Here is a 20,520-nt window from a genome sequence, read left to right on the forward strand (position 1 = left end):
ATTTGTGAAGGAATAAACAGAACAACTGCCTCAGAAATAAGATAAGAAATAAGCTTAAAGATGCCATGATACTGTATACGCGTATCTCCTCTTAAAGGAATAAATCTTTGGGTATGATGAGTCTGACTTTTTTTATTCACACAGTGGATATTTAGTCAGCTTGTTTATGTCCTATGTGTATATGTAGTGCAGATATTTTACACCACTATCAAAAGCATGAAAACCTCCCCTGACAACAAATAAATCATGTGATGGTTTGTCAGAAGAGGTTCTTCATGGGATACTGTTTGCTCTCAGACTTTCATGTGGCTAATTGGGCATTACAGATCAAAAAACCAAAACATTACTCAACGCGTCCTTGGCCCAAAAAGAGTCTTCTCTTTTGTTCTTTTCTCTGTTTATGTGTTTGCTGACCCCTGGCTGAACATGCTGGGTGACTCAACACAAACTGTATCCACACAGCAGTCAAACTCCCGTCAGTCCAGCTCAGATGCATGCGGTCTGTAACTCTCTTATTTGTTACAAGAAACCTTTTGGTTCCTGAAATAGTCTGTGAACATGGAGGGCTGGGAATCACACCCTCCTCTTCCCTCCCTCCCTCCCCCTGTGGTCCCTTCAGCTGTCAGTTGCAGGCCGGGGTGGGGGCTTAAGAATGGAGGTGTTGGGGCTGGTGGGTGTGGACTGAGGATGGATAAGTAGTCGTCTATAATCTGGAGTGGGTACGAATAGGAAAGAGCCTTTAGTCAAGCACGTCCAGTTTAGAATGAAAACTCCACTAGTCCTTTTGATAAATATAGCGTTGAGCAACATCCAGCCGCACCCTCCGCTCTGGACCTTAAGACATGTGGAAGAATGTTCACCCCGCGTTACTCAGGGCCACATGGGCCGATGATGCCAGTAATGCTCTGGAGAGATGAGCTGGTGGCAGAGCGCCAGGAGACTCTGACAAAGATATCTGAAGGCAGACACGATGTCTGCGGTGCCAGAAGTCTCATCGCTTTCTTCACCTCACTGATTTCATGTCCTTTAAAACTATGACGGTTGTTAACTCTCGTTGCTGCTATTAATTTTGATGAGTTATGTTTTCCATCATGCAAAGAAAAAAAAAGCTTTTTTCACTCTCTGGACAAAAAAAGTTTTCCAAACTAGCCCACTGATCCGACTACAAGAACGACTTCAGAACACTTAAATGGCTACACTCAAAATGGTTTTGATTAAAAGGGCGAGGTGAAACCCCTGCTTTGTGCCCACTCACTTTGTTGTTAATTCTCTTGAATATAACAGGATGCAACCACAAAATTTAAGACACCCCTCATTCTTGACAGGGGCCTAAAAAAAATTCACATGAAGTCATCCTGAAAAATGTGGCCGGTTTTAGTTCACACATGCAATTTTCAGGGGTGCAGTGCATATGTGAAAAGTGCTTGTGATAATATAGGTCCAGTGTAGGTGTGGAATTTGTATATGTGTCATGTGCGATTGAAGAAAACGTCAAAACAGGATGTGATTTCGTATAGATATTCAGAGCTACAACTGCATCGTCTAAAAACTGGTGGGCCAACCCACGAGTCTTGGAAATTAGTTGTAAAAGGCATTTACATAATGGAAAAGATAACTTTCAAAATAAGACTGCAAAATGAGAAATTCCTTGACAGATGGTTTCCATGGCAACACGTGATGGAGGATATTTAGACACAGGTTGGCAAGGGAAAATGTGGTGATATCTTAATTTAATATATAATGAACAGGGGTTCATGTATGGAAACATTATTTTGGTTGCAAAAACTGAAAGTAAATCATGGTTATGTCATTGGTGATGTCACTTTTTTTGTTTTGGTCTGTTTTGTTTTGGGTTTGTGTATGTTTATGTGGGTTGCTTGTTTTTTGTTGTTATATTTTTCAAAAAATAATAAAAATAAATGAATGCAAAAAAAAAAAAAAAAATTGGTGCAATTAATGAAAAGACAAAAACCTTAACCATAGCCTCAGACTCCTCTTCGTCTACCATCTTGGATATGTTGTAAAAAAATGACACTGTGGTTTCAGCAGCATTTTGTTTATGTCGTTTCCTGCCTCCTGAAACCGCCAACATGTCCTCCCTATCCAACAGGGAGAATTCTTCAAGACTTTTTTTTCAAATTAGCATCCAGACGCCTGCTGTCCCTCTCATGTAAAAATTATCTTTTTAAAGATAAGTAATACATAACATCACTTACTATTTTCTCCATCTCCTGCTCCCGCAGCCTCTCCTCTCTCTGCCAGCGGTGGTACTCCAGTAGCTCATCCTCATTGTCACTGATCTTAGAGATGCTGTTTTTGCGTTCCCGAGTATAAGGTTTTGTAATACTCTGGTCCTTGCTGGAGGATCCGGTCATGCAGGGGGTCTTTCTTTTGCCTTGAGGACTTGAAAAAGGAGATAAACCAGACATAGAGCCCAGGCCTGACATGGCATCTCCAGGTCTTATCTGCTTCCCTCCGGGCTCCTTCTCCAGCTCAGGGTGAGACGATGGACTCTGGGCGTACATGACCCTCATGGCTTCTGCCTTTGAAGCGGTCTGCTTGCGATGTCCCTGGGGGCTCTCGGGAACAGGAGCCGTGCCCTGCAATCCTGGAGTCCCCTTGCGGGACGCGTAAGGGCTGTGAGGGGGAAGATTTCTCCGACTTGTGGACCCAGCGGGCTCTGGAGTCCTGATCCTTTGAGGGACATCTACATGAGAGTGGTGCAGAGCTCTCATGGGACTGGGCGATCTCTTCTGCAGGGAGGAACCTCTCACCCGGGGGCTGGATGGAGCTGCTGGGGAAAACTTGGCGGGGGATGGTATTTTAGAGTTTTCTGTGCTGTGCCCTGACCCCCTGCTAGGTGTGGGGCTCGCCGTTGCTTCTGCTCTTACATTCCTAAGAAGCTTCGGGCTCTCTTGGGCCCTCAGACCTTCACTAGTACCGCTCCCAGCCACAGAAAGTGTGCCTCGCGGATGGGGGACAGGAGCGCTGTTGATTTGAGGCGACCTGGACGGGACAGGCGGGGTTTTGTTGCCAAGGTTCTGACCGCGAAAGCTGCACGAGTCCTCTGTCGTGGAGCCGTTTCTCCCGTTGAGCATGTTTGGAGGAGAGTTCTGACGTATCGGCAGTTTGGATCCTGATGAGGAGGAGGCCTTCAGCACCAGGGAGTCCTGCAGGTTCTTTGCCAGGTTGTTGTTTTTAGAGTCTCCATTACTTGTGGGAGAATGATAGTTCCCGTTTAGGACACTGTGGATGTCTGAAGGGAGACAGAAACATTTGTGAGTGAGGACGCTTGAGAGGGCAGTTGCAAAAACACACATAAACAAAACACTGTGGGAGGGATCTGTCAGTCTTGTGTCATCTTTGTCCCAGTGACATCTACCTCACCTCAGGCCTGGGCTGTAGAACACAGCAGGTTGCCCGTATAAGGTAAAACACACACATCCCTTGACATGTTGTTGCACATATTAACACACAGCGTCTCAGCGGTCCACTTTAAATAGTGATAAATGTCTCAGAGCCCATATGTATGAAACAAACGCAGCAGTTGGGATGTCGGTGCTTCTCAGTTTTGTCATAATCCTGTAGGGATCTGGAGCTGGCTAAATATAAAAGCCGCAGTCGTGTAGCTCATACAGAGCTGATGAAATCAGGGCCTGGTCAGGAAAGAGTGGGCAGGGTGTGGTGGCTTTTACCGTACAGACAAACGCATAAGGTCATTGGAGAATGGATTCTAAATATCGTCAACAGCAAGATTATGTAACATCATCTGAATGTAGGTGTAACAGGGAAGATTACAACCGTTTGTCAAAACGGGGTCGCAGGTTGAGCGCAAACCAAAGATTTTTAAATGAACTAGATCACAATGTAGGCCAAAGATAATTAGTCCTGAACAAGCTATTTTTTGCACCGTGGCAAGGATGGTGACCAATATTTCGGTCACACTTCCAAACCAATTGTACTGCAGATATGTCTGAAAAGAGTTCGTAAACTTGGTTTCAAATTTTGAATTGGAAGAGTACAAATACAGCATTTTTTAAATATATATATATAAAATGTCTTGTTAGTGTCAACAATCGTTAATTTCCCAAATTTTTACATCTAAACTGAATGTTTTCAGTTATCTTTTATCATGTTTGCTGAATGTCTTCTCAGTGCATTTATTAGGACTGAAGTCTTTTAAAATGGACCGAGTCAATAACTTATTTGATCCCATCTATTCTCTGTAACTGATCTGTTTCCTCCTGTTTAGCAAAAAAAAAAAACGTCTTGATTTTTATACAAAGTATTGGAAGCCTTCTATGACTATCAGTTCAAACACTTTCTGAGCCCAAAGTAACGACTGAGGAAACTGTGTAATGTTCAAACTCACAATTGGTATTGACCAGCTCATTTCTGTATCCAACATAGGTTGATACCAAGAACCTGCACTGACTCTGAACACACACCACGTGAGCTGTTAAGTCTGGAGGTAATTAACTCTCTAAATACCACAGCAGAGTTTTTACCGTTAGGGTGAGATTTTATGCTGCTCAGTCCTTGGCTCCCTCCAGGCAGCATGCTCTTCATCCGCAGGGCTTCCTCTGGATGGTTGAAGCGGAAAAAAGCAGACTGACCAAAACACAGCATGCACCCTGAAAGGAGAGGGGACCATGTGGAGGGAAAGATGTCAGTGATGAGTAAACATATGTCAAATAATTTGCACAGGGGGAGGTGAGTGTAAAGAACTATTTCTGTTAAATTTATTCTAACATGCTTTGAATTTAAAACACATTTTAGCTTGACAAATTAGATAATAAGGGCACTGTTGAGTCAAAGAAAGTTATGATCCAGCAAGAGGAGGAGGAGGAATCTTTTAGTGCCATTTAGTAAACTAAAGTTAATCTTTGTAAACTCACATGTAATTAAATGAAATGGAGATAAATTAAATCAACCTCTTCTTCTTTCCTTGAAATCCTGTTGCCTTTCAACAATGTTTGAAATGTTCCCCGACGGTCACACAATGAGTTTTTTTCCCCCCACTTGTTGATATTCCACTGGTAGCTCAATACTCATTTCATCCTTCAAAGTGAAGTTCCAAATGACCGCAAAATTGTTCCGTATGATATGGATACAACCGTTTCCTCCATTCCAAAGCTGTTTTATTCAGTATTTCATCACCGTCCTTAGAAAGAAGCAAAGCCTGAAGTATTCCTGTTGAGCAGCTGCTGCCTCCACACACACACCAGCCGTCAGCTTCAAATGACACTGTAGCTGCTGGCTTTGGTCCCATAGAGAGGGGACTGAGAGGGGTGGGACTGTTTTACTTTTTTATAGTATGTTACTGGAAGGACATGGGGCTGTTTTGACTGTTTTGTTTTTAAAGCGAGACAATGCTTTTAGACCACCTTTAACAAATGTAATACTCAGTAGAGTCCAGATTATTGACATGTGTTTAGTACAGTAATATACAGAGCTAAATTTGAGTCATAAAGTTGGTGGATAAGTCAATTGTTCTTAGTCATGCAACAGTTCATCAGTGTTCATCTAGCTTTCAGCTAAATCATAAGGTCATTATAATAAAAAGCTCACAATGATAACGCCAAACTACAGATGCCAGGCTGGTGCACTGGTTTATAACAGCCTGTATAAAAAGATGGACAACATGACAGCTCCCCGAGAGTGAAGCCCTCCTCCTAACTAACACTTAAACAAGAGTCTTTAAACTCTCCATAAGCTTGAGTCATGTTTCAAACCGACACAAGTAACTTTTCTGTGGACTTTGACGACCTGCAGGAATCTTTGCAGATTTAATCTGTAAATTAAATTTATGTTGAGGTTAGCAGAAGGGGGCAGGGCGTCAAAAAACCCCAGTGCAATATGCCAGGGCTTGTCACTAGGGGTATATGGGCTTCACTTTTTTAAACTCCAGGAGGTCTATCTTTATGGACTATAACTGGTTAAAATCACCATCTTAGTTTAGCATGCTAACTTTTGCTAATTGGCGACGTAGTTTGTATGTTTGCTAATAAGTAGTGGCAGCATAATGGCAGGTATTTCGTCATAAAACAACATCTTTGACTTGATTATGGTGCTTTAAAAGCTTTGACACCAATGAGATAAGACTTAACTCCAAGGGAGATCAAATTTGATAGCAATCCTTTTTAAAAGCTTTCGAGCCATTTTGCTTGATAGTACAGATGTTAACCTCATGGTAGCGCTACAGGAAAAGATCGAGGATCATCATCTGGCAACCATGAATTTTTGTTTAAAATTTGGTGCAAACAAATCCCCACTTTGAACTTCTGCTGGTACTACATATAAAAGGCCGTATAGTGGTCAGCATTCATCCCCTGGGAACCATGAATGCTTGTACCAGACTTCATAGCACTCCATCATTTTTGAAATATTTCCGTCTGAATCAAAACAAACAATACTGACAAGGACTTCCTCTCCAACATGGGAAATAAAAGCTTTGACTCAATCGCTTCCTGTTGTAGACACGATGTGTTTCTATCCTTCTCACTGTGTAATCATTTGGCAAACATTTTACAACTTTATTTTTAAGAGATACAAGTTAAAAACATATTCTAACACAGACGTGTGTATATAACAAATCTCTTGTCAGAGCTACCTTGTGACAAGCGATATGGTTTTGTGATGGGCAGCCCATCCACTGAGCACTGGTTCCCACATGGGTACAGTGTGATGCTGCCTGCTTGGTTCTCGATGTAGCAGTGTGTAGCTGCGATCCCGGGGCCCTGCAGAGGGATATCTGTCCCCCCGCTGCCCAGCGTGGTCCTCCCTGCAACCAGAGAAAACATTTTCTCAGCGTCAGTTACCAGAGAGCCGTGTACATACTCTGTGAAGTATTCTTAGGTTGCTGTTTGAAGCCAGAGGTGACGGTGTCGTCTCAGAGGTCGAGGCCTTGTCGGCAGAGTCACAAATGCAGTCATCACGTGATGTGATTGAATGTTGGACAACAGCTGTTGGAGATGTGTTTAAGCCGGGGCAAATGAAAGGATTCTTGCCAGAATTATTATAACTATTTAACGTGTTTTAATTAGATTTTCAGTTATATTGAGTGCAAGGGGTTTAACCCAACAGAAACACATGCATTATGTGATAGCTGAGAAGATGCATAGCAGAGAAAAATACCCAGGAGGCTTTTCTCTAGGGTGCTAATGTCACACCCTCTTCGTCTGGTGTCGGGGCGAAGTGCAAGACAAAATCACAGATGAGGGTGTAACTGAGACTGTGGTAAAGTTTGAGTAACAACACGATTGTTCGAAAGCATCAAGTGTCATCAGTATTTTTGTGAATGACTAATGAGTAGTTATTTAACTTACTGATTAAAGGACAGCCAAGTTATTGACAATAATGTGCTGATGGAAGTGTCTTTACATTCTAACAATAACTTAGAGTATAGATTCTGTTGTCTGCACAGAGATGTCTGCAGGCTTATGAGCAAATAATAAGTAATTAGGCACTCTTAGAGATATATGGTAACAGTACTGGGACAGCATGATAAGGCAGGAATGCAAATTTGTTAAGATAATTACGAGGTTTCAAATGTCTCATTCAGCAAGATATCTATAAAGTAAGTGACTGATCGGCAAACTGTAAATGTGCAGACATGCATTATTCACACATCTTATTTATTTAACTTGTCCTGTGATAATGAGTCAGATAGGGGTTTCTGAAGATCTCCACTTATGTATCTCATTATCTTGAGATGACTACGAAGGGTCTATCATTATACAGAGTTAATTCCAGTTATTTTCTTGAGATCTTACTTTCGTTCTTGTTATCTTGGAATAACAAAGCTGGTTCTGTTGTGACGGGCGATCCAGAAAACAAAACAATATGCTGTTCACTGTGATAGACCAAACCGCAACATGCCTTGGTGCCATTGCCCACTCTAAAGCCGGGCCTACACTCCGATTGTAGTAATGAAACAGTTGATTATAGTTTACGATGCACAACATGTAAAGCTCGTGAATTTTCTGCTCACACTCATACGGTCAAATTGTAAAGCCAGACTTGAGTGCTCACACTGAAATTGTTAAACTCGTGATGGAGAATTGTCCATAAAGTTTTCTTTGAAAACTCCCACAGGCCAAGTTTAAGTCACATACATGTGTGTTTCAGTTGTCTCATATGCACAACTTAAATTTGTACCTCATAAGCCAAATTGTCTGTTTTTTCTTCTTCTTGGGATAAATAAGTTGTGGTTTAAGATGTCAGCTGGAAATGAACCATAATCACATGGAAGCGGTGTAACCGAAATGTATGGTTGCATTCCCACTTAGGGCCTTCCCATACATGTCAACTTTAATAGGGAAGGCAGGGTACCTTTCATACATATAGTCATTCAAAGTGCTTTACACAGTTAGAGCCTAAAGGACATCATTAAGCACATTAAGAAATTAAAATACAAAAAAATCTGAACTGAAAAATCAAATACGTTTTCAATACTCACCCATCCAACAAAAACAAACATACAGTCCATAACATGCACAAACACAAGCGCAGGTCTTTTACCTTCCTGCAGTGGAAGCAAGGTTATAGCCGTGCTCAAGCGTCCACTTCCCAAACTGACCAGGTGGGGGCGCTCTGCCTGGACTCTGAGAGACTTGCCTGTCTCTATCAGGTCTAAAGGAGTGCTCTGCCAAGATAAAGATGGAAAACATCTTCAGCATGCTTCTAACACTTTCAAGTGTTTCACCTATAAATACATGAACACTAAGTGGAGTGGGTGTCTTCTATTGGATTAAAATAAAGCGAAAACAATCGTTCTGACACCTGTCATTTTTTTGTGTGAATGAATGAATTGAATACATGAAGAGGGTAAAATGTGATGTTAGGATTTCAGCAGTAAATGAGGTGCTACAATATTCAGCCTGCACTGGTAAATGAGAAGCCTAATGTGCAACGTGAATGTTTGTCCACGGCTAAAAGGTTTTATTGTGTCATTTTAACGAGATGTTTTATTACAGGGCATGAAAGATTAAGAGGAATGCAACAAATACCGTCTATATTTGAGTGACAAAGTAATCACAGATGATCGTGCAAAGTTCATGCATTTCAACGATTAATGTTGATACAACTACACAGTAAATTATTCCTATGTAACTGATTTAGTCTGAGTCAGAGCAGATGGTAACATTTATCAGTTTATATAATCCGAGGTGTAGCAGCTGTAAACAGTTCCTGAAGAGAGAGCCATGACTCACCTGTAAGACCTGGTGCGTCTGTCTCCCCTGGTCCACTTTAGTCCTGCTCATGCGCTCCATGTTGGCTGGACTGTCAGAGTTATCTGACACATGAAGATCCTGCAGCAGACACACACACACACACACACACATACACAGAGTAAGAGAGCGAGAGAGAGAGAGAGAGAGAGAGAGAGAGGAGCAGGATATGAATGGGGGCACTGGGAATACTGCTACTACAGTTGTACTACAATGGGAACAGAGCTTTCCTTAGAAACCAGCCTGCCCCACTTATGAGCCCATGTGACCAAACCATTATAGTGGGTAATTGTCTCGCCCAAAGCAGACACACAAAGCCATCCATCATAACACTAGCATTGATTTATGTCTTAATTTAAAAAAGAAAGACTGATTTTAAAGAATTAAGCGTAGCAACATTAGCACGCTTTTATGTAATCTTTTATGAATCAATTATATATATATATGAGCTCTGCAGGTGTGTGCACTCAGTGGTGTAATGTAACAAAGTATTAGTACATGTAGTACAAGTATTTTCTGGGAGTATGATTAATATTTCTGTCCACTTCTACTTTAACCCCGCTATATTTCCTAAATGAAATTTGTACTTTACTTAAATACATTTCCCCTAAGAATCTGTTTTCTCTAAATTAAATCAGGTGTGATGTGGTAGTCTAATAATTTTAATGTTTTAAACAGAAAATCCAGTTTCATATGAATGGATACTAAGAGGTTAAAAAACTGAACATGTGTGTAAAAACAACAAAATCGTCTAACTTTCGCCATCGTCGTTAGCAAACAAAACCATCATCGTCATCATGATCAGTATCATTAAGTGTGTAGAGGGGTCTTTAACTTTTTCTTAAAGGTGCAAAGGGACTCTGCAGATCGAACAGAGTTTGGTAGTTTTTTCCACCACCAGGGGGCGACCTTGTTTTTTTTCCAAGTGACTAAATTTAAAGTGGTTTCGAGTTAAACATAAAGTTCCTTATTCTTAAAATTCTAACCACTCTTTTTTTATTTCCTCCATGTATGTGCACTTTAACTTTCAGTTGTTCATTAAAATGAATATATAAAAATAAAAATAGTTAATTGATTTAATTTAGACTTGCTGGATTTGAATTCTTCAAAAGTTATTTTCTGGTATGATATTTGTACTTTTACCCAAATGTGCCTTTCAGGTTCTTCATCAACCTCTGGTCTGCACATCAGGGGTCTGATCGCTGCCTCCTCAGACCCTCATGACTCACTGTGACTCATGCACAAAGCCTACACAGACACATGTACACACACAAACATACACAAACACACTATATAAGCAGACAGATGCTGCAGATTACATTCAGCTGTCTGCTCATCAGATGATGGGGTAAGAACAAGCCGCGAGGACTAGACAGACCTCAAACAATCAGACACATACGCACACCAGATGACTCACCATGTTTTCCTTCTAAAATCTTGTGTCCTCGTCTATTACTTTCACACACATGCTGTCCCGGCAACAGTTTGGTATCATCTCAGCATTCCTGAGCAAATCTGAGACAGACACAACTTTTTCACTATCTAGTGTCTGCTTTGTCTACATGGAGCAAACGGAGATGGCTTCATGTTGTGTTAAAATGTTGATTTCTTCATTTCAGGGAAGAAAATTTGACTTCGACGATCTGACAGTTTCTAGATACAAAAAAAAAGTGTCTGATAATAATTAGAAAATAAGCAACATAAAGTGTCTCAGTAAGGGTTTGGGCTTACATACGCCTCAAAATCAGCTTTTAATGGTCAAGTCAGTTAAACTTGCCTAATTGACATTGATGTGAAAAGAAAAAAAGAAAGCTTTATTTTCTGGCACAGTGAGTTAGTATTTTGTAGAGAACTCTAAAAATTGTCAGTTATAGACATTCATTTCATGGGTGTTTTTTTTTTCTGTATTTGTGTCAGTTGTGTGTGCATTCAAAAAGATGTGTTGCCTCGAGTGATTTTTTTGGTGGTTGCGGTTTAGATATTGTGACTTTGTCGGCAAAAGCATATAGCTCCTTTCACACATGCACACCTGAAAGTTTCGAGAAATTTTCAGGACAGTCTGCCCCTGAATTCTGCCTGAGTTTTCCTTTCACACCTCCTTTAAGTTGTTTTTCTGTATAACAATGCCTCATGTATTTAGACGTAATCACAGAATCAGCGAAATTGTGGACAAACATCACCCCGCCCACGTGCTTGCAGTGAATTGGATATAAGGCTACCTGCTGCGTTCACTTATCAGCTCACTGACTTTTTGCCCAAATTTTACTAGGAGACTGGCTGGAAAAAGTCAGATGGTTTGGGTTCACCCTTTCTGCCTAACCTGAACATTTTAGGAAATTTCCCAGATTTTTATGCATGTGTGAATAGGGCTTCTGATTCAGGTCACACTTCCTTGCTCATAAAGTAATTCACTAAGACCTCCTGATCTACATTTCTCATTAATTCTGCTTTTGACTCTTCAGGAAATGACCACATCAGCCCTGTCACACAACAACACATGACTGTTACATCAAATAGAAACGCTTCAGCTCTCTGTTGCTCCTCTGACATCACCGATCATTTCAAATTCTTCACCAAAAAAAAAAAAAGGTCAAAAACGCTCCACAGCTGCTTGGCTCCAAGTTTAGACCCGGCAAAGACAACAGGACGTTCTCTCTACGTCTGATGTCACCACAGACCGCTGGAACCACACATATCTGACAATCCCGTCCAGTGTGTGTGTGTGTGTGTGTGTGTGTGTGTGTGTGTGTGTGTGTGTGTGTGTGTGACACAGAGAACAGACCGTCCCCTCTTGTTCAGCTCTGACACTGGACCCCTCACGCCTCTGCCGTCAGCCCACTGCCTGTCAACACTGACCCTCTTTGAGCCACGCAGCCAGACACAGGAGCAGAGAGTGGGCATGGAAATGTGTCTCTGGTTGTCTGACTCACACACACACACACACACACACACATACACACACACACACACACACACTCCTGCTCCCACAAGCCTCAGTGATTTAACGTACACACCCAATCCGGAGAATAGTTTTAAAGCTTGAAAATGCTGGGCCTTGCACAGTAACCTGTCATTACAGGGGCAGTTATGTCCTTCTGAGCTGCCATGAGCTTCTGAAAATAGACACCACCAGCCACACAGTCTGCACTGCAACTCTAAAAGAGAAATGATTTCTACTAAGATTAAGTTTACACTGTAAAATATAAAAGAAAAATATCCTCTTAAAATGAGGAGTAAAATAAGAGACTCTTATTAAAGTGCCACATAAAAATAGGAAACTATTTTTAAAAGCTGTGTTGTCAAACACAATTAAGGTTTTTGTTTTTTTTGTCGCCATGCAGCTCTTACCATTCTTCTTCTCTTGCAAACTCCTCAGGACAACAGCTATCCATTCGTATTCCTGGAGTTTCTTAATCCACAGAGCAATGTCCACATGGTTGTTTATGTCTTGCTCTTAGCTTTTTTCATTCACTCACTGATCTCCTCCTGCTATTTCCCTCCTCCCAGCCCCTTCTCCTCCCTCATCCCGGTGCAGAGTTACATCCCCGACACGCAGCAGCGGAGGGGGACCCGGCATCTGCACTTGCCATCCAAAATGAGCTGTTTTGCTATGACTTAGAAAATGTGTTGCATTTACTTATAAGTCAGATTCCTTTGTATATTCAGAGATGTCAAACTGTATGTCGTTAGAGAGAATCCCATATGTTCTGAATAAAAAATATGATGTATGAAAGGTTCAGGAAACCCTTTATTGTTTACATGGAAACATAACCACTCGTAACTGCAGACTTTATGTATTCCAAGGCTAAACCTGTCGTCCCTAGTGTCATATATGATGTATCTTAGTGAAAACTTACACGTGTGTTGGTTCTGTGTATGTATTCATGTGCACATGTATGTATGTATGCATGTTTGTTTAATCTGTATATATATATATATATATATATATATACATTTGTTTCTGACTTTTCCCATGTTCTCGCTTAATTTTTCTTTCGAGAACTTTTACATTTCTTTTTAGAAAGGTTGAGTTATTGTTGTTTTCTATAACAAGACACTAACTAGACTCTCCTCTGTCGCCCCCCGGTGGTGGAACAAACTTCCAAACTGCATTCTATCTGCAAGGTCCCTCTGCACCTTTAAGGAAAAGCTAAAGACCCGGCTCTTTCATGAAAACCTACAACCTTAATGATGATGATGACAATGGTTTTGATATTACTGATGATGATGATGGTTGTGACGATGGTTTTTGTTTGATAACGACGACTTATAAGATGGTTTCTATACTGATTAGAGCTCTCAAGAACTGCCCTCAATGCTGTGCTTTGCCTCTGTGCAATGCCTGTCAGCACCTGTGTGTCCAGTCAGACTCAAAGCTGATCGTTTGCACTTTGCTGACGATGTTTCCTCTTTCCTAGATCCTTGCTTGTGTTGCACTTACTCTCTGATGTACGTCGCTTTGGATAAAAGCGTCTGCTGAGTGAATTGTAGAATTGTATAAAAAGCCATAAATTAAAGTATTTAAATAAAGCTCTCACTCCTGTCTGACATCTTTTTCATGGCTTCCTTTACAATAGGATTTATAACGATAAGGCAAAAGTTCAGATCCTCCTCAGAGATGTGTTCACTCCTACAGGATTTCCATTCATTGAACCGTGCAGGCTGCAGCACATGATCAGAGGGGGCTGCAGTGACATTGTGTATTAGTAAAGCAGGTGTTTAGGGTCTGATCCAAGGAGGGAATCAAAACATTGTGTAGGAGTAGGAGATAGAAAAGACCCTGTGTCCTCTAACTTCCTGCTCTGAGACATTGATGTAACAAACTAAAGAGCGGGTATTTCCACTCAATAGTTGCACAACAATTCATGAAAATATGACTAAGCACGATGGATCATAATGCACCCTCTATGCTTGATATATCAAAAAATGATGGGATTGAGAGTTACTACACTCCACAGGAAGCGAACCAACACATGTGAGCCATCTTCTCAGGCGTCCCACAGGAACCGTTTGGCCCAGAGACAGACACAGAAAAGAGTGGAAGAGAGTGGGAGAAAAGAGTCCACTATTGATCTCTCAGGGCTTTTCCCATGGTTGGTGGGCCAGAAAGGAGGTGGAGGAAATGAAGAAGAGGAGTCACTGAGGAAAATAAAAAACAAACAAACAGTTGCAGCTAAGTTACCAGATGGACTGGAAGCAAAGTCTGCAGAGGAGGGTTGATGTTTGGAGTCAGTGGTGATGTGGAGGTAACAGCTGAGGGGGTGAAAAGTTACTGAATGTCTTTGAAATGGTCATTTCAAAGTCGAGAATTCAGTCCAGCTACAGTTACCGAGGTAATGAAGAACAAGTAAGCCCAATCAGTCTTTACAAACTAATAGAATTTAAAACATCATCTAACCTAAAGAGGCATAATTCAGGAGTTTTCACATTTAAATTTGAGCATGTGCATAGAAGAAGATGAATTATTAGAATACTGCTTGTCTTCAATAAAGTAGCATTATTATAAAGATTATGACATGATTAATTAAATAAGGGTTTGAAAAGCTGAAGTTTATGACATGTTTTAACATAAATTTAGAGACCCTATATCCTAGATTGAATGAGTTTATTCTTGTTTGATTTTTCAATATTAGATAAATAAAATGACTGGATAGGTAAGCTCAAATGACATCAGAATGAAGGAGTGATGTTATTAAGGGAAGTTCAAAGCTCTCCGTTTGTGTTGGTTCTGGCGCCCCCTCTGGACAAAGTGGTGATTACCTTTTGCTTGAGTGCATTCTGTACATGTGTAAGAAGTGTTTTGTGATAAAAAAAAAAAAAAATCTCCTCCTGCGGTATTCTAACAATCATTTACTTTGAATCTTTGAGGCAGAAAGTGTAAACAAAGGCAGTTTTTTTTAGCGTGCTGTAACTGACATTAACCCTGCGGCAGTGGTTACATGCAATAAAAATAAATGAATAAAGAAATCTTTCTTGTCACAGTAGCGTTGTTTGCTTTTGGAGGAGGTCACATAGAGGCCTCAGTATTCATTTCAGATTGTTTCATGTCCAGAAAAGTTCATAATAAAAATGAAAATCAGTTTTACTGATATCTAAATCATGCAAAACGATCCAGCTGGTTGAATGATTCTTATTTGCCGTCTGTCGTTGCCATATACTATGACTTGATTTTCCCTTTAGAAGTTCTTGGTCGTACGCCTGACAGACATTCAAACAGGTTATGAGCGCTGTGGGAGGATGATAAGAGTTCATCACTACTGGAAGAGTTTCCAGTTTGAGTGAAGATGTCATACTGCGTTTAAATCATTTGTCTTGTTCAAGTTTCAGATTGGTCATCTGAGTGTTAACACACACTCTTCTGTGCTGCCAGAATGTTTTTTTTTTTTTAGCAGATGTCTGCAGATCTATTCAGGAAGTCTGGTCATGACATTATAGTAAACAGGTGGAGGAATGTTAAAGTGCAGTCAGGTGGAACCCGCTAATATTCACGTCCTTGCTCTGAACCCAGTCCCCACTTCCTCCCATTGGCACAAATCCTTCCTCTTCTGCTACATTTGACAGACCCAAACATGACTTTTGCCCTGACCTTGACCTTAACTCAAATGAAACATGACATACATGCCTGACAGACTCAACGCAGGACAAGAAGACCCTGCAGATTTATACAGATTAACATCATCTACAGCAGTCTACAAGGTAGCGGCAGGACATTATTGTTAAACACAGAGTCTAATTTTTATGGAAGCCCATTTCCGCCAGTAAAAAAAATAAAAATGAAAATAATAAAGTCTCATAATTTCATTATTATGACTTTTTATCTCATAATTTCGAATTTTTATCTCGTAATTTCGACTTTTTATCTCATTATTATGACTTTATTATTTTCATTTTTATTTTTTTAACTGGCGGAAATGGGCTTCCATAAATTGTGCTGCATTGTTGTATACAAAAAAAAGGTATTTTTTACTGTATTTTAAGGGGCTGTCATGAAAGGTGGATTCTTTTGTCCAAACATTTGTAATATTTTTTTTTTTCCTGTCGTGATGCTTTTGTCTTGTGTGAAGCACTTTGAATTGCCTTGTTGTTGAAATGTGCTGTATAAATAAACTTGCCTCGCCTAGCCTTGCCTATATATCTAAAGATATCATTGTATACAGCAGAAGGAGTCGCTCTGCTTGAGATAGCGCTCACATACTCCTAAAGCGTAACGAAATAAGTCATCACAATGTACAGAAAGTACATCTTGTGATCAGCTTCTCTTCTAAGGCACAACCCCACAAAACCAGAACAAATCACCCTCCGGAGACAAGAGGCTGTGGATATTCCCAAAACATTATCCTTGAGTCTCCCACCAAACAGATGTGCTGTCTCCTTCTCAACATCTGTCCATTTGTCTCCTAGAACGTATCAATCCAAACATTGGGAGAGTGAGACATACACAACCAAGCAACATGTAATGTTTAGATACTTATCAGTGTCCCCTAAATGGGTTAAATTAACACTAACCCTAAAATGTACTCAAAGTAGAATCCTTAGCTCCTGATGTAGCCTGATCTCATATATAAAGTTATCCACACCAGAATACTCAGAGTCCTTTTTTATCTGTAAACAGATAACTTACACCTGTTTTGTTCTTTGTCATTTAAGTAAAAAAATATCTGACAGGCAAAGAGACTCTAATAAATAGTTGCAAAAATGATCAAAAATGTGTAAACTCTTTAACACAGCGCACTGAGAGTGAGAAATAAGAGGGTCCTATAGACCGTAAAGCATGAGTGTAAACTGCAACAATAGCCCCATTATCTGCTCCTCTAACACACTCCTATTGTACATTTCCAACACACACACACAAAACACACACAAATATTTTTGTTTCTCGTTACCAGAACTGGCTCCAACCATCGTCTGGTCTGTTGAACGATTCAGTCCAAAGATTAAAAACATCAGAGGCGAGACATCTTCCAAACTCTTCCTGAGAAAGTTCTCCCAGCTCCCTCTCTCTCTCCTCCCTCCAGCATGGAAATATGCTGTCAGTCCTTCACTCCACTGTGGGTGAAATATTCCCTGCATCCACACATGCATCTTTCTGCCGGGTCCACCCCTCTTTCCAGCCCTTTTTTCTCTCCCCACTCATCATTCCTTTTCCCCATTTGTTTGGCTCTCATTCCGTATCTGTACATCACCCCTATGCTCTTTTGAGGCATATCTTGTTTCCTAGAATTGAACTTTTTCTCATGTTATGCTCATGCCCAGTGCAAACATCTAGGCTTCTACATTTTCCCTAAAAAATTCCAGAGATATTTTAAGATGTTTTTTCAGCTCATTATTTTTTTCCTCCTGTAATAAACTAAAAAAATAGAAAAAAGTATGACGATGAGATAAGAATCTCCAGAATGGTTACACTGGGAAGGCTTAACTTTGTTTGCACTTTTAAGGTGTTTAAATGTCCTAAACCAACCATATATGTGGCTTCAGATCCCTGCTTTGTGCATAAAATAACACAAACACTGCACAGCCACACAAACACAGATACACTGAAGAAGAACGGAATATCTCTGTGTTTGCTTAGCTCTGCCCCAAACAGCTGAGGGGGGAAAAAAACACAGACCATTTTAGAGCCTTTTAACAGAGTGCAAATCAGTAAATTATAGTCATCACAGCCAACGGACACTCAGGTTTTTCCTCCCAGGGTGGAATTTTTAGCCTGGCTGTTGGTGTTGGACACGTCGTCAAGGCCCGGGTAATTGGTTCAGCCTGTCCTGGGATCAGTTCAAACTCGCTGCGTCATGCTGCTTTTCCCAGTAATAAAACAATCAAAGCAGACAGAAATATCTGCATGCTCTTTTCCTGTGGAAAGGTTACGGGTGAAAATCAGCTGCTTAGTAATGTGCAGCACTGGTGACATCCTTCTGAACTGATGGATCCTCAAGACAGGGTTTCAGATATTTTACTTTTTCCATGTCAGGCTTACTAGTGGTGATTTTAAGTTCTTCATTTCCAATTAGAAGTATTGTCATCTGTCTTTTTTTGGCATGATGGGGACAGTTGTATATCTGCTAGAACAATACGTGCCCTGAGAATAGTTATTAAATGAAAACACACATGGACATCAACGCCACACATTTCCTAGATTAAGACATGAAAATAATGACCCCTGGTGGTGAAATCAGCAAAGTGCACCTTCATCTAAATCAGGATTATTTGGTTCCCTAAATAAGATAAATGATTGGCTATCATTTCTGCTAAAACTGTCAATTAAATGGATTTTAAACACAATGCAGAACATATTTTGCAGAAGCGTTTGTCTTGTCGTGGGTAGATATGAGACAATCTCAGTAATGCTGATGCATCTCATGTGTTAAGTCACACCTTGGCACTGTGTGAATGTATGGTAAGATGTCAGAGGGCATAATTTTACTGAACATCTGTATTAATAGCAGGGGAAATGTTTTTTTGATGAGTTGTTTTTTTTTTCTTCCAAATGGTTTAATTTGGCCATTCTAGGTTTTCATGCCACTTGTGGTGGTAAACTGAATAACATCTCAGAAGCAGCAGAGCCACGTGGGCACCATAACATGTCATTGTCATATTTAAGGAGGAAACACCTGGAGCTCCACATAGAAAACCGTTACTGTTTTCTAACCACAAAGATGCACAAACAATGTTTTCCGCTTTGCCTCTACACATCTGTTTTAACTGAAACTAACAATATTGAGAGTGCAGTAACATTTAACATGATCCTATACCTACATGGAGACTTCTCAAGTGTATCATGTCAGGGAGTTGTTGATGTTACAATGTATAAACAGACACATCGGTACTTCTGTTTGGCATATTTGGCTCATTTCTATACAGCCCCAAACAAAAACGGACCCCTTGTCTCCGATAGTCTAAAACCACCAAACTTTTCAGGTCGTAACCCTCAAAATAAGGGTGACAGAAACTGGGGACCCCCCACAGTTCTTTAAGGTGGTTAGTTAGGTATATAACGTAGGGACAGCCACGCACACACTAATAAACCTATCCTAAAACTAGTAACACAAAATAATACAACAGCCTAAAAGAATTAAAAAAGTGCATTTCACTTAATGATACTGTCTTGTATGACATTGGACTACTTTTTGTATATTTCCAAAAATGGTAAAAAGATGCACTTTTAATTTTTTTTTAAATGGAAGGCATCTCGCGACCCCCCTCTTGGTGGCTGGCGACCCACCTTGGGGTCCCAACCCCCACTTTGGGAACCACTGAAGTTCCAATTTTGTTGATTGGTTTCTTGGCCCCCATTTTCACTAACCATCCCGCATTCACATTCCCATTGAGGAGCCCTTTGAGTCAGCTCTGTGAAATACTAATAACAGGGTATGATTCACTTAGCACAATGCAGCCTGGTCAATCAAGTAGAAATGACAACATTTATAAAAAACAGGCGGGTTTATTAAGTTATATGCTGCGTAAATCAAAACAAAAGCTGCATGAACAAGGAGTCGCTCTTTCAATGAGAAGTGGGGTGGCCCTTAAAAGGGCCTTTGGGGTAAAAGTTATCAGCCATAGAGCTAATACTCCTGAGACTGAGAGGAGGCCTTCTTTCCCGCCTTGCCGGAGCTGGGCGCAGACTGGCCGGTTTTCTTGGGCAGCAGGACGGCCTGGATGTTGGGCAGGACGCCGCCCTGTGCGATGGTCACCCCGCCGAGCAGCTTGTTCAGCTCCTCGTCGTTCCGCACAGCCAGCTGCAGGTGACGCGGGATGATGCGGGTCTTCTTGTTGTCTCTGGCGGCGTTTCCGGCCAGCTCCAGGATCTCGGCGGTGAGGTACTCGAGCACGGCGGCCAGGTACACCGGAGCTCCGGCGCCGACTCTCTCCGCATAGTTGCCCTTGCGGAGGAGACGGTGGACGCGGCCCACGGGGAACTGAAGACCGGCACGGGAACTGCGGGTCTTTGCCTTGGCGCGGACCTTTGCTCCTGTTTTGCCTCTTCCAGACATGTTTTAAATCTTGAGTTATTAGTCTTCCAAAACAAAGTACTGCAGTAGAATATTCGGAAGCGATGTGGAAGTCGAAGCAGCACGACCTGGATATAAACCACGATCTTTGTCCCGCCCTAAAACGTGATTGGCTTGTGAAACGACTAAAGCCAGATATGATTGGCTCTCAGAGGTCAGAACACACAGAGCGGAAATGACGTGTGGGATAACTCTCAGGGCGTCAAACCAATCACAATGGGTCTTAATCAAGAAAAAAAGATGATTGGCTTTTGTTTTTCCTCCTTTTCGGTGAATGGGTAGTA

At 41.0% G+C, this 20,520-nt stretch overlaps 2 protein-coding genes across 8 annotated transcripts in view; both read right to left on the minus strand.

Moving 5' to 3' along the window:
* phldb1a (pleckstrin homology-like domain, family B, member 1a) overlaps positions 1–12,715 on the minus strand; it is a 32,655-nt gene extending 19,940 nt beyond the window's left edge. For all 7 annotated transcript variants that reach the window (XM_061056540.1, XM_061056545.1, XM_061056543.1 and 4 more), the window contains exons 1-6: positions 12,582–12,715; positions 9,216–9,314; positions 8,524–8,647; positions 6,614–6,784; positions 4,509–4,634; positions 2,217–3,256 (exon numbers count right to left, since the gene is read on the minus strand). In XM_061056540.1, coding sequence (XP_060912523.1) covers positions 2,217–3,256; positions 4,509–4,634; positions 6,614–6,784; positions 8,524–8,647; positions 9,216–9,314; positions 12,582–12,584 — 1,563 coding nt within the window. In that variant the 5' untranslated portion in view covers positions 12,585–12,715. The remainder of the gene's footprint in view (positions 1–2,216; positions 3,257–4,508; positions 4,635–6,613; positions 6,785–8,523; positions 8,648–9,215; positions 9,315–12,581) is intronic.
* Positions 12,716–19,648: 6,933 nt separating this feature from the next.
* On the minus strand, positions 19,649–20,314 carry LOC132988906 (histone H2AX). Its single transcript, XM_061056548.1, has one exon. The coding sequence runs from the start codon at positions 20,216–20,218 to the stop codon at positions 19,790–19,792; it is 429 nt and encodes a 142-aa protein (XP_060912531.1). The 5' UTR covers positions 20,219–20,314; the 3' UTR covers positions 19,649–19,789.
* Positions 20,315–20,520: the final 206 nt, after the last annotated feature.

This window comes from Labrus mixtus, chromosome 14 (genome assembly GCF_963584025.1).
Source record: "Labrus mixtus chromosome 14, fLabMix1.1, whole genome shotgun sequence".
In the NCBI taxonomy this organism is placed as follows: domain Eukaryota; kingdom Metazoa; phylum Chordata; class Actinopteri; order Labriformes; family Labridae; genus Labrus; species Labrus mixtus.